This window comes from Penaeus chinensis, chromosome 2 (assembly GCF_019202785.1).
Source record: "Penaeus chinensis breed Huanghai No. 1 chromosome 2, ASM1920278v2, whole genome shotgun sequence".
Lineage (NCBI taxonomy): Eukaryota > Metazoa > Arthropoda > Malacostraca > Decapoda > Penaeidae > Penaeus > Penaeus chinensis.
The window spans coordinates 24145951-24158450 of record NC_061820.1 but is presented as its reverse complement, the minus strand read 5'-3'; the positions used below and the strand labels follow the sequence as shown (position 1 = coordinate 24158450).

Sequence of the window (12500 nt, the reverse complement as noted above, 5' to 3'; positions counted from 1 at the left end):
CCTCGGAGGAAGCTCCGTGCTCTAATCATTACGCCCACAAGAGAACTTGCAGTTCAGGTGAGATTTTGTGCAAATGTTTGTTGAAATATCTTCATAAGGAATATACCTAAGAGATGTCTTTTACTGCTTCTGTCAAAATTGCCTACACAAATTCAATTTGCATGAACACTGAAAAACTGTTTGTTTTTTTCCCTTCCAGATAAACAGTCACCTCTTAGCAGTGCTAGTCAACACAGATATCAAGACAGCAGTTGTTGTAGGTGGCATGTCATCTCAGAAGCAGGAACGTGTCTTGGCTCGTGGACCAGATATTGTTATAGGCACGCCAGGACGCCTGTGGGAGCTCTTGCAACAGGGCAACCATCACCTCTGTCAGCTCCCATATATTAGGTAAGAAGGTAGCCTTTCCTGAAGATGGTTAAGAAGTTTTGTTTTTTATTCTCTTGACTACAAACACCACTGAAAAGAATAATAACGAATGCAGAGGGTGTAGCCCAGTATTTCTTTAAGGTTGGAGACTGCATTTGTAAAGATAAATAGAAGTCTTCCTGGACCAGCAACCCTTCTAAGCTGGTACCAGTACTCCAGGGAGGTTGTCCAGGTTACCAAGGACTAGTCAGGCATCTACTTGACCCAAAAAAAAACAACAGAAAACTTAAATCTACTGCAATCATAACAAATGGGCATCATCATATTAAAGAGGCCATGGAAATGTATTATTATTATTATCAATATTATTGCTATTATTACCTATTATTACTACTACTGTAATGATTAATATATATGTATTTTTTAATTATTATTTATATTATTTATTTTTAATATCATCATCATAATCATCATCATCATCATCATCATCATCATTATCATCATCATCATCATCATCATCATCATCATCATCATCATCATCATCATCATCATCATCATCATCATCATCATCATCATCATCATCATCATCATCATCATCATCATCATTATCATCATCGTTATCATTATTGTTATTGTTATTGCTGTTATTATCGTTGTTGTTTTTTCTTTCATTATTATTATCATCATTATCATTATTGTTATCAGTATTACATTATTAGAGTAATATTATTATTATCATTATCATTACCTTTACCATTAGCATTATGATTATTATATTCATTGTCATTATCATATTCAATTATCTTTGTTATGATTGTTATTGTTATTATCATCATAATCGTCTTTTTTTTTTGTGATTATTATATTTGTTACTCATTTTATCATTCCTATTGAACAGCAGTTAATAGATTTGAAGTAGGATGACCATCATTGGTTTATTAAACACTCCAAATGTGATGAAGGAAAGGGATTCTAAAATTGTTTTGATTTAGCTGCTAGAGTTGGCTACGTACTGCAAGAGAATCCCTCTCTCTCATCTTCTCTGTCCCTTTCTTTCTTTCTTTCTTTCTCTCACAAATACGGGAGGTAATGTTCTTTGCTGCTAAACAGGTACCTGGCAATTGACGAGACGGACCGCATGGTGGAGCGCGGCCACTTTCAGGAGTTAACCAAACTGTTAGAAGTGATTAACAGTGAGGAGTCAGCCAAGGAAAAGCGGCAGACTTTTGTGTTCTCAGCCACACTGACAATGATCCATGCACTTCCAAAGAGAATGAATTTCAAGAAAAAGGTATGGTATGGCTGGCTTTGTCTCATTTGATCAGAGTTCATACTATTTTCTGCGGTATCCTTTTTTGCATGTGTGTATCATGTTTTTGTCATTTATAACTCATTCTTTCTTCCTTTCTGATTTTTTTTTTTTTTTTTTTACTGGATTGTCTGTTATTGTGTTAAAAGCTAAAACCAAAAAGGCAGTTAGGACAGATTGTTCATAACAAAGGGAGATATTTCATTCATAGTTTTTATCTCAGAAATGGGGCAGTGTAACAGTTAGTGAAAGTAAGCACAGTTGAAGTAGAATTTGCAACATGATAAAATAGAATTTACCTTGTTTTGAAGCAAGTTCAGTGACTGTACTTGATACTGATATCACTGGTTACTAAAAAGATTATTTAAGACAAGATTCCTACAAACATTGTAATTAACGTGCATGTAAGATTTACAATTGAATGAGGCTTGTAATCAACCAGTTACAAAGTGCATATTACTTATACACAAACAAACACACTCATACATAAGGTACCTTTCAATGTTGATACTAATTGACAAATTCAAAGATGCTTAATAAATCTTGATGTTTCAGGTAGTTGAAATGACATCTGAAATAAAGATTGAAAATTTGGTGAGGATGATCGGCATCAAGAAAAATCGGAAGGTTGTTGATGTTACTCGGTCATTTGGCACAGCAGAGAGTCTAACTGAAGCCAAAATCTTCTGTGACAAGGTACATATATGTATATATAGTATAAACTTACTCACAGGATAATGAACAAGATAAAAGAGATTACAGCTAAAGGTTACTTATTATGTAGCGATGAATTATCTGCTTGTTTTATGATTGGGTTTAACAATGTAGTTTTGAGTTGGAAACCATTGGCAAAAGAGGAGCACATTATTTGTTTACATATCTATCTCTATATAGACAAGTATAATTACAAATATTTTTTTATGTTTGTGAGAGTTTGATTTAAATTTTGTTTGTCAGACTTTGTTTAATGCATTCTTTTAGTTTTGAAGAATACTTCAGTTATTTGCATCACTACAGAAAGGTTTACAGCTTACATAATGTATCTTATATCAGTTTTAGTGATTGAGTATAATTGTAATGCAGTTTGTGAAAATTAAGGATTTACTTTAACCATTAGTCTAATTTTTTTTACATGTTATTAACCAAGTGATTACAGGTTTAAGTGTTTTTTTGTGAATTTTGTTACATATAGATTCTCCACATGTACTCAGCCACCAAGGAGTCAGTCAGTAGGCCCTTGTGACTGCTCCTGATTTCCCCTTTCCTTGAAATTGCAGTAAAATGTTTTTTCTTTTTAATACTGTTGATATTGACATTGGTATTGTTCTTACTGATATTATGATTATTAAATTGTTATTGAAATATTTATAACATTAAAGACAATAAAATAATACAAACAAAGTTTTCAATAAATCAAGGAAAAGGGTAAACAGGTGAGATAGGTAAGACTTATAACTGACTCCTTGGTGACTAAGCATTTGTAGAGCCATCTATGTGTAAAACCAATCAATGAACTTTTATTACAGTGGGCATGGTATTGTGTTCTTGCCATCCGCACCAATTGGTTTAAGAGGTAATTCATAGTCAAGTATTTGGCCTGTGACTGAGTAGCAAGATTGTCCTGAGGTTATATGTGGTTCAACTACATTCTGCGGGCACACTAAACAGCATGGGAAAGTTTCACACATTGCATCTTTATTTAGAGAGATTCCTTTCATTTTTCCAAAGTTGAATGAAAGCTCTTAATCTTTTTTTTTATAGTTTTCAAATGAAGCCCACAGAAATGGGGATGCATAGCAAACAACAGTAATGTGGGTCCTCACAAACAGCTGTGCAAACATAGCACTCTCATATTTGGTTGAGGCCCTGCTTTGGAAAACAGTTTTTATTTTGAATACTATTTTTGTTGTTAATGACATTGTATTAGCAGTAATGATGATAATTTTAATGATCAGACTAATAGTAATAAAATAAAAACTTAAAAATAAAAAAATCATGGAATGTGGTGAGATTATAAATAGGTATTAGAATTGACCTTGTGACTAGGTGTTTGGGAAGCCATCTTCATGTCAACAAAATTGACAAAAGTATCATTAAATATTGTTCTTATTTCCACAATGGCTACTTATTAATAAAATGTCACCTAATTATCAATTTTTTTGAACATGGGTAAAGTTCGAGGGTGGACCCAGGTAAGAGGGTGTGAGAAATGTATTAGTTTAGTAAACTATTATATTTTTTTTTTATTTTTAGATATAAATTGGCATCTGTTATTAGTTAACAATAGGCATGAAAAAATCAGAAATAAATAATTATGAAATCATATCTACCACCTTTTTTCTCTTATCTTTATTACAGATCATTATGAATCAGTTATGATAATTGCATTAGTATTTCTTTAGCTATACAGCCATTCAAAACTGTGGTAAATTATTTTTGATCTCCTCCCCCCTCCAGGGACAGGTTACCTCAAGCAACGCTGTGTATCTTTATAAGAGAAATATCTAACCATTCTGCTTTTTACCATTTTATACTTTCCATTTTGAATATTTATTCTTTTCATTTTGAATAAAAAAAAAAAAAAAAAAAAAAAAAAAAAAACTTTAAGAATGTTATTCATTATTTATATTTTTATTCATGCATGAATTCTTCTGTTTCAGGAAGAGAAGGATTACTATCTGTATTACCTCCTCAAGCAATATCCAGGGCGTACCCTAGTCTTCTGCAACAGCATTGACTGTGTACGAAGGCTTAATAATCTCTTCAACATTCTTCAGTGTCATCCACAGGTACATTTTTGGGTATTAGATTAAACCTTGTCTGTAAGTTTTCTTGTTTGAGATGGGAGACTTATGGTGAAAACAAAATGGTGCTGCCTTTGAAAATATAATATATTTGATATGTTCAGGCATTTTAAATCATGATATTTAAAAATGAAATAATTCTGTTAATGATGAAATATTGAGGGAATAATCCTTTATTTTTACCATATGAAGTTATTTCCATGTCAAAAAAGGAAACTGTAATGTATAATCGTCTTTCTTTATTTTTCTTATAATGTAATACTGATTCATCTCCACTAAAACATCTTAAAGTCAACCTTGATGGGCTTAGCCCAGGGTGACTGTAATTCTAACAAAAATGGGATGCTGAGTGACCAAAGGCAGCACAGGGATATCAGGCTGAATCTGACTAGTGTTTTATGTTTCAATAACAAGTTTTACATTCTATGCAACATTAATTTTCATTATTATTATTATTATTATTATTATGATTATTATTATTATTATTATTATGTTATCAAACATCAAAACACTACTTTAAGTGCATATTGTTTGCAAAACTAAATTGTATCTAAATAACTGTTTTCTTTCAGCCCCTTCATGCTTCAATGCAACAAAAACAAAGGTTAAAAAGTCTTGAAAGATTTTCATCAAATCCTCGGGCTCTCCTGCTGGCCACTGATGTTGCTGCACGTGGATTAGATATTCCCAATATTCAACATGTAATTCATTATCAAGTTCCAAGGACAGCAGAGGTGAGAAATGCACTGAATCTTTTCAGGTGAAACCTTTCATCAGTTTCAGAAATGAGAATTTTTCTTAGCAAATGAGATAAGTGATTTTCTAAGAGTATGATTTATGTTCTTTTAAAATTATGTTTCTGGAAATACAGTGTGGGGTATTTTGGTAACTTTTGCAATTCTTGAACACAGACATATGTGCATCGCAGTGGACGTACGGCCCGTGCAACACAGGAGGGATTGAGTATACTTTTTATTGATTCAAGTGAAATAAGCAAGTATCACCAGCTGTGCAGAACACTCAACAGAGAGACTGAGCTGCCTCCTTTCCCCACTGATATATGCATCATGAAGCAGGTCAGGGAGAGGGTCAACTTTGCTCGCACTTTGGAGAAAAGGGAACACACTACTCGTAAACAGAATGTCGAGGAAGACTGGTGGAAGAAGATGGCAAAGGAAACAATGTTAGATCTTGATGAGTAAGTATGGCTGGATTTTTTTTTATGCAATAAATAATAAATAATCTACATGTTCATATATTCATATTTCTTCTCTTTTTTTGTTTGGTGGATTGTTTATATATTTGTGAAATTAGACTAGATTGTTAGAAAGAACATGCAAATGCTTCAAAGGCATTTTGCTGTAATACATATTTCAAGTATTGGAGAACATTTTCTAAAGTTATGTGTTGGTTTACAAAGAATGTTTTATAGAATCAAAATTGTCCTGTAAGCTTTCCTTTACTTAATATCTGTCTTGTGTGTTTCTGTCCCAGGGAGGAATATGATGAGGATTTTGATACAGAGAAGAAAATGAAGGCAGCCCAAAATAAAAGAGAAATCAATGTAATGAGAGCACAGATGATGCAAATGCTGAAAAAACCTCTGTTGTCCTCCAACTTCTCGAGCAGATACCCAACTCAGTCGGGAACCCTTGTGAACCCATTCCAAAGTGCCCAAGATTTAGAAAACTCGATTGGATCTGTCAGCACGAACAACAAAGCCATAAATCATGTGAAGAAAGAATCAAAAGATTTCTCAAAGCTTGTGAAAACTGTTAAGATAAAACCTCCACTATCTAGAACTAGTAAGAAGAAGATGAAAGGATTTGAGAAGAGGAAATTGAGACGGGAGCAAGAGAAGAAGAGGTTTTTGAAAGAGAGAGAAGCAGAGAGGAGAGGAGAAATGTAGAATTCTTGAAATATATTTTGCTTCCCATTGTTGACATACAATGGCTTTTATTTTCCCCTTTTTTAATTTTTGATTTTTAATATGTACTTCAAATTTACTTAACAGAAGTAAAATTCGACATAAAAGTTATTGGTTATACCTTCAGTTGAAAAATAGTGACAAAAAAGAGAAATATATACAGAGCTATTTGAATAAAACTTCATTAGAAACTACAGTGGACTTGGTTGATAGAGTGAGATGCAAAACCCTGAGTGTACAAATATGCTACTTTTCAACAAAAAAAACAAATCTACAACTGTTAAATTGTGACTGAAAGATTAAATAACTGTATTCCTCCTCCTGTCCACTTGTTAAGGTGTAAGAGCCATTACACTGTTCCTTATACAATGTTTCTCGTAGTTCCTCCGACGAGCAGACACCCTCCAGTAGATCTAATCCCCTTAACCCTTTCCCGTTTCACTAATCCACCTTTCATTTGCTTCCCCTCTTTACTCTATTCACTTCCGTGCTACCATATAGTGCTCTACAACCTTTGGCATCGAACACATTTTGTGTCTGTCCTAAATGGCCTCGGGAGCATGGGCACAGTATTCCCTTGGTCAATTGTTTAGCTTTTTCTACCCCTTCCTTCCTAATTGCTGTTGTTTATCATTATTACCCTCCTCCCCACAGTACTGCCTCACTCCACACCACTCCCTCTTCCTCCTGTCCTCATCCTTCTAGTACTTTAATTCTATCTTTACAAACCTTCTGAGTACTGCTTTTCCCAGCTAAGTATGATCGATTTTTTTTTGATTCCCCCTACAACCCCTTAGTTTAACAGTACCCTCCTATTCCAACAATATCTTCAAAAGGACGTCCCCCCCAATCCCTTGCCCGTTGTTGTCGTGGGGGGGCTTAGGAGGCAGAGACTGGGACCCAGGAGACATTTCTACTCCCAACATGCTCAACTTCAACAACTATACCCCCACAGCCTTCTTCATCAACTACCCCATCCTCCCTTATACTACCTTACAACCTTATTGTCCACCTCCCCATAACACTACCTCCCTCAACACTACTCCCTCTTCCACATGCCCCCGTCCTTCTACTACCCCCTTCTCTACAAAATTCTTAAATAATCTATTTAGCCCAGCCAAATGGGGCCGATTTTTCGTGATCCCTCCCACAACTTCTCACACTTTTCTGCTTTGACAACCTGTTTTCATTCCTCAAATACATATACATCCTTCACTTGATCTAACCCCTATACATTACCTTACCCAACCTTAACCCATTTACTCGTCAATTCCTTTGCCCAACTTTGACAACTAATCACTAACTCGACCACCCTTCACTACCATTTACTATAGTGCTACATGACCTTAGATGTCTAGCACATTTATTTTGCTTTTAACCATTAACCATTAACCATTCAAAAGGACGTTTTCTTCCGCAGCCGTTCCGAGTCCCAAGCTCGTGCATTGTCTCCCCTGACTCATCTCGCTGGCAAACCTATTCCTGACCAGCCTCACGTCTCCCTTGATATTCATACCGGACCTGTTTCCATCTCCCTGGCTTGTTACCCTGTCTACAGCAAGGATTGGTCAGACTAAAAACTACTTGCTTACCTGCCTTTGTCCACTCTGATGCGGCATCAGTACACTGCAACCCTATACCCCCAGAGGCAACTGTAAGTCCTACCACTAGATAGACATGACCTATTGGTGGAACGTCCTTCGCTGTCCGACTACATCGACCCCTTCCCCGCCAGTGTTAGAAATATTGGCGTTTTGGCCACCCTGCTAAGTACTGGCACTCCACAGCCGTTGCTTCTATGTGCCCAACCTGGTCATGACCGTTTTAATTGCTCTGCACAATCAGGCACATGTTCCTATTTATAGGAGCTGCCCTGCCTACAAGTTTGAGTTTAAGGTAGTAGTTCTCAGATTCAAACTTGGCCTCACTCTACGCGAGGCCAGACATGAAGCACGCCGACGAGGTTTTTCTCTCACTACCTATCCCGCCGCTGACATTCACTCCGCTCCTTTCCCATCCTCTCAAGGTGTCTTACCATCTCCCCTGTACCTCTTCTCCCTACTCCTTACCAACCAACCTCTATTCCCACTTTCTCACAGGCAAATTTCTTTGCCATTATACATTCAGATACTCTAGTCTCTACCACTTCCCCGGCCCCTATCCCCTCTTTCTTACATTACCTGTCGTGCCAGGCAATCTAAACGTTCCACCCCATCTCTCCTATAATCACTTCTACCTCTAGTCATAGGGTATCTGTCTCTTCTCCTCCTCATTAGAAAATCGTTTCTCAGATGTCTCAATGCAACTCCCCTCCAGAAACTCTCGAGGGTATCCAAAGCTTCCTACACGTGACCCAAGAAAACGCCCCTCTCATGCACCCTCCAATCTACTCCCATTCCTTCTACATTCAAAGTAACTGCCGACATTCATCCTCATTCTCCCCATGTTCCCTCTACACCTCTTCCTTCCACTTTCTCCCAACACATCCCATCCTCCTCTTCTCCAACTGCACAGCACCCCCCTTCTTTCACCATTATCCTCTCCGCCCCTTCCTGCATGCTTACGTGACTCCCTTTTGTCACAGCATTGTCCTCCAGATCCTTCCCCGTTCTTCCTGATACTTCACCTCCTTCCCCTGTTCCTTTGTCTTATTCCCCGGGTTCTCCTCCTACTCCTCCGACACCCATTTCTACCTTTATTACTCGTTCATGGCTTCATATTGGCTCTTTACACTGTTCCTTATACAATGTTCCTCGTAGTTCCTCCGACGAACAGATACCCTCCATTTGATCTAATCCCCTTAACCCTTTTCCCCTTTCACTAATCCCCCTATCCCCCCTTTACTCTTTTCACTACCGTGCTACCATATAGTGCTCTACAGCCTTTGACATCGAACACATTTTGTTCTAATCAGCAACTCCTTTTACCCTTTTCGCCACAATACTTTACCATAGTGATGTAGGACCTTTTGATGTCTGGTACATACATTTGTTTTAACCTTTAATCATTGTCATTCATATTCATGTCTTGGACTTTGTCTATACTCTATATGTATATACCTTGACATTTACAACACCAAATTTCTCTTGATTATGAAAGAAGAGGGTCTTTTTTTTCTTCCTTACGCTTTCTTTCTTCCGTCCTTCTTTCTTTTCTCCTTTCTTTCTTCCTCTTATTTTAAGGTGCCAAGGTAAGGCAAGGCGTAAATTTTAACAAAGTTGAACGCCATGAAAACTTTCTACAACAGGACTAGCAAACAACCAGTCATTACTTTAGCCTTTTAAGGGTATATATTATAATTTTATTTCTATGTATGAATCAAATGTAACTTTTGCCTTTTTAGTATAATATCATTCATGGTGCTTTAAACAGTTTATAGATGGGCCCTTTTATCTCTTATTACGCCTTGTAAATAATATCCAGAAAGGCCGGATGGATAGGGAGATGGTCTTAGAGCGGGTAATGAAAGGGGCCTTGGCTTGTGGGTTCACTGTGGAAGGTAGGTAAGAGACCCCCGGGTCCCCCCGAGATTATCTTAGATCCTGTGTGTTTTGTCTGTCTCCGTCTCTCTCCCTGCTTATCTAACGAGACATTGTTTTACGCCGAAGCTGCCCTCGAGGCAAAGTTGCTTGCCTCCGCCCGCTGGAGTGTTACAGGTGAAAGCAGTGCGGGCACTTGTTCGCTCAAGGACGAAGTTTCTATGTTGAATCGGCGGTCTGGGAGCCGCGGTCTGGGGTCACGCCGGATTCTAGTCCCAGAACAAGCAGGGAGAGACAAACAAACAAAGACACCTGTGGGGTTCTCTCTGGGGTCTCGCATCTACCTTTCACACTAGAACCACTAGCTAAGATACCTTTTGTTACCTGTTCTAAGACCATCTCCCTTTGTTCCTCATTTATTAATTAACTTTTCTGTCTCTGCCCCCCCCCCCCTTTCTCTCTCTTTCTCTCTGTATCTCTCTTTCTCTTTCTCTTTCGAAATCAACTTTTTGTAATGCACATGTGTGCGCTTTTTATGCGTAAATAAGTAAATAAATAAATAAATAAATAAATAAATAAATAAATAAATAAATAAATAAATAAATAAATAAATAAATATATATATGTGTGTATATGTATATATATATATATATATATGTATATATATATATGTCTATATGTATGTATGTATGTATATGTGTGTGTATGTATGTATACGGAAAAATCCGTATGGTTGCATATGTGCACGCTTGCTTGCATGTGTGTGTATGAATGCACGCACACACACGTATTTGCAAATTCTGGGTTTGTCTTACCTAGATACGATAGTGATGCCCGATTGCCGCTTTGTAGTTCAGTCCGTGTATGGTCAAAGGCTGTGGGAGCAGCATGAGAGGGAGGCTGCATGGACAACAGCTTGCTCCTCCCATTCTTTCGCCCAGGCATTGACTGTGTGTGTGTGTGCGTGTGTGTGTGTGTGTGTGTGTGTGTGTGTGTGTGTGTGTGTGTGTGTGTGTGTGTGTGTGTGTGTGTGTGTGTGTGTGTGTGTGTGTGTGTGTGTGTGTGTGTGTGTGTGTGTGTGTGTGTGTGTGTGTGTGTGTGTGTGTGTACATATACATACATACATACATACAATGTGTGTGTGTGTTTGTATGTAAGTGTGTGTGTGTGTGTACATATACATACATACATACATACAATGTGTGTGTGTGTTTGTATGTAAGTGTGTGTGTGTGTGTATATATATGTGTAAATATAATCATTATCATCATCATTATCAGCCTGTATCAATCCTCTGCAGGACGTAAGCCTTTCCATTATTTTCCAATTCTTCCGGTCTTGCGGGTTTTTTTTTTGTTGTTTCCAGTCTTGGCCCCAAATTTCGTTACGTCGTCATGCCATCTTGGCCTCCTTATGTTATCTATAACCCAGTGGGTTACTTTCATTGTCTATCTTTCGTTTTGTCCCCGGCTTATATGACCTGCTTATTGCTATTTATTCTTTTTAATGCTCCTAAATATTCCCAGCATCAATCTTTCAATTCCTTCCTGGGCATTTACTAGTTTCTTCTCCAGTAATTTTGTTGCAGTCTATGTGTGTCTGTACATATATATACTTGTCCATAACCTCTAGCATTTCGCCTTGTACATGTACCTGTTCGAACTGAAATCTACTGTTGAACATGACCTTAGACTTTCAGAATTTCTCTGAATATATATATATATATATATATATATATATATATAAATAAATATATATATATATATGGTAGAAAAAAACAATGTAAAACTAGATTTATTGAAAGTGAGACTACAGTTTCGGAATCCACCTGGATTCCATCCTCAGGTCTAAAGAGGAAAGGGAGAGGAGGGAGTATAAGAGAGAGAGAGAGAGGAAAGGCAACTCGGTAACTCGGGGCAGGTGAGGACAGACGAACGGAAGCGAAGGGAGTATATATCTACATATATATATATATATATATATATGTATATATATATATATATATATATATATATATATATATAGCGTAAGACGATCAAATAAAAATTAAATGCATACGAAGATATCGTGCTTCGTTCAGGAGGTACTCCGTCTGCGCACTCGCGGCGACGGGAGTGGAAAGGAGCAGAAAGAAAGGGGCAGAATCTCGACTGACGGCCCAGCAACAAGATGGATAGACTCCAGCTGGCAGCTTTGGTGAGGGGAGTGCTATTCTGAGTTGTGTGTTAGAAATGTGGGCAAGGAGTCCAATGTCGGAGAATATTACGGAACAATATCTGTGCTCTTTGTAATAGTTGTTAGGGGAAAGATTAACTATTAGAGGTGGGGTATTCGTGACGGGCCTAGTCACGTCTACTTCCTGAGGGTTTTAGCGATAAAGTATGTAGTTCATAGTTGTTTATATTTTGTTATTTTGTATGTATATAAATTGTTTTTAAGTTAGGTGTAAATACGGAAAATAGAAATAGAAATAGTTAAAAAAGATTATTTCTATGTTGCCCTTCATTTACATATGTATTTATGTATATACATATATATGTATGTGTATATATGTATATATATGTATACACACACACACACACACACACACACACACACACACACACACACAC

At 37.1% G+C, this 12500-nt stretch overlaps 1 protein-coding gene across 2 annotated transcripts in view; it reads left to right on the top strand.

The window, feature by feature from the left end:
- The window catches only part of LOC125033006 (ATP-dependent RNA helicase DDX24-like), an 11143-nt gene extending 4714 nt beyond the window's left edge, over nt 1–6429 (top strand). For both annotated transcript variants that reach the window (XM_047624459.1, XM_047624467.1), the window contains exons 4-11: nt 1–57; nt 200–390; nt 1480–1660; nt 2234–2374; nt 4339–4467; nt 5055–5216; nt 5394–5680; nt 5977–6429. The exon at nt 1–57 is cut by the window's left edge and continues 756 nt beyond it. In XM_047624459.1, coding sequence (XP_047480415.1) covers nt 1–57; nt 200–390; nt 1480–1660; nt 2234–2374; nt 4339–4467; nt 5055–5216; nt 5394–5680; nt 5977–6391 — 1563 coding nt within the window. In that variant the 3' untranslated portion in view covers nt 6392–6429. The remainder of the gene's footprint in view (nt 58–199; nt 391–1479; nt 1661–2233; nt 2375–4338; nt 4468–5054; nt 5217–5393; nt 5681–5976) is intronic.
- The last annotated feature ends 6071 nt before the right edge of the window (nt 6430–12500 follow it).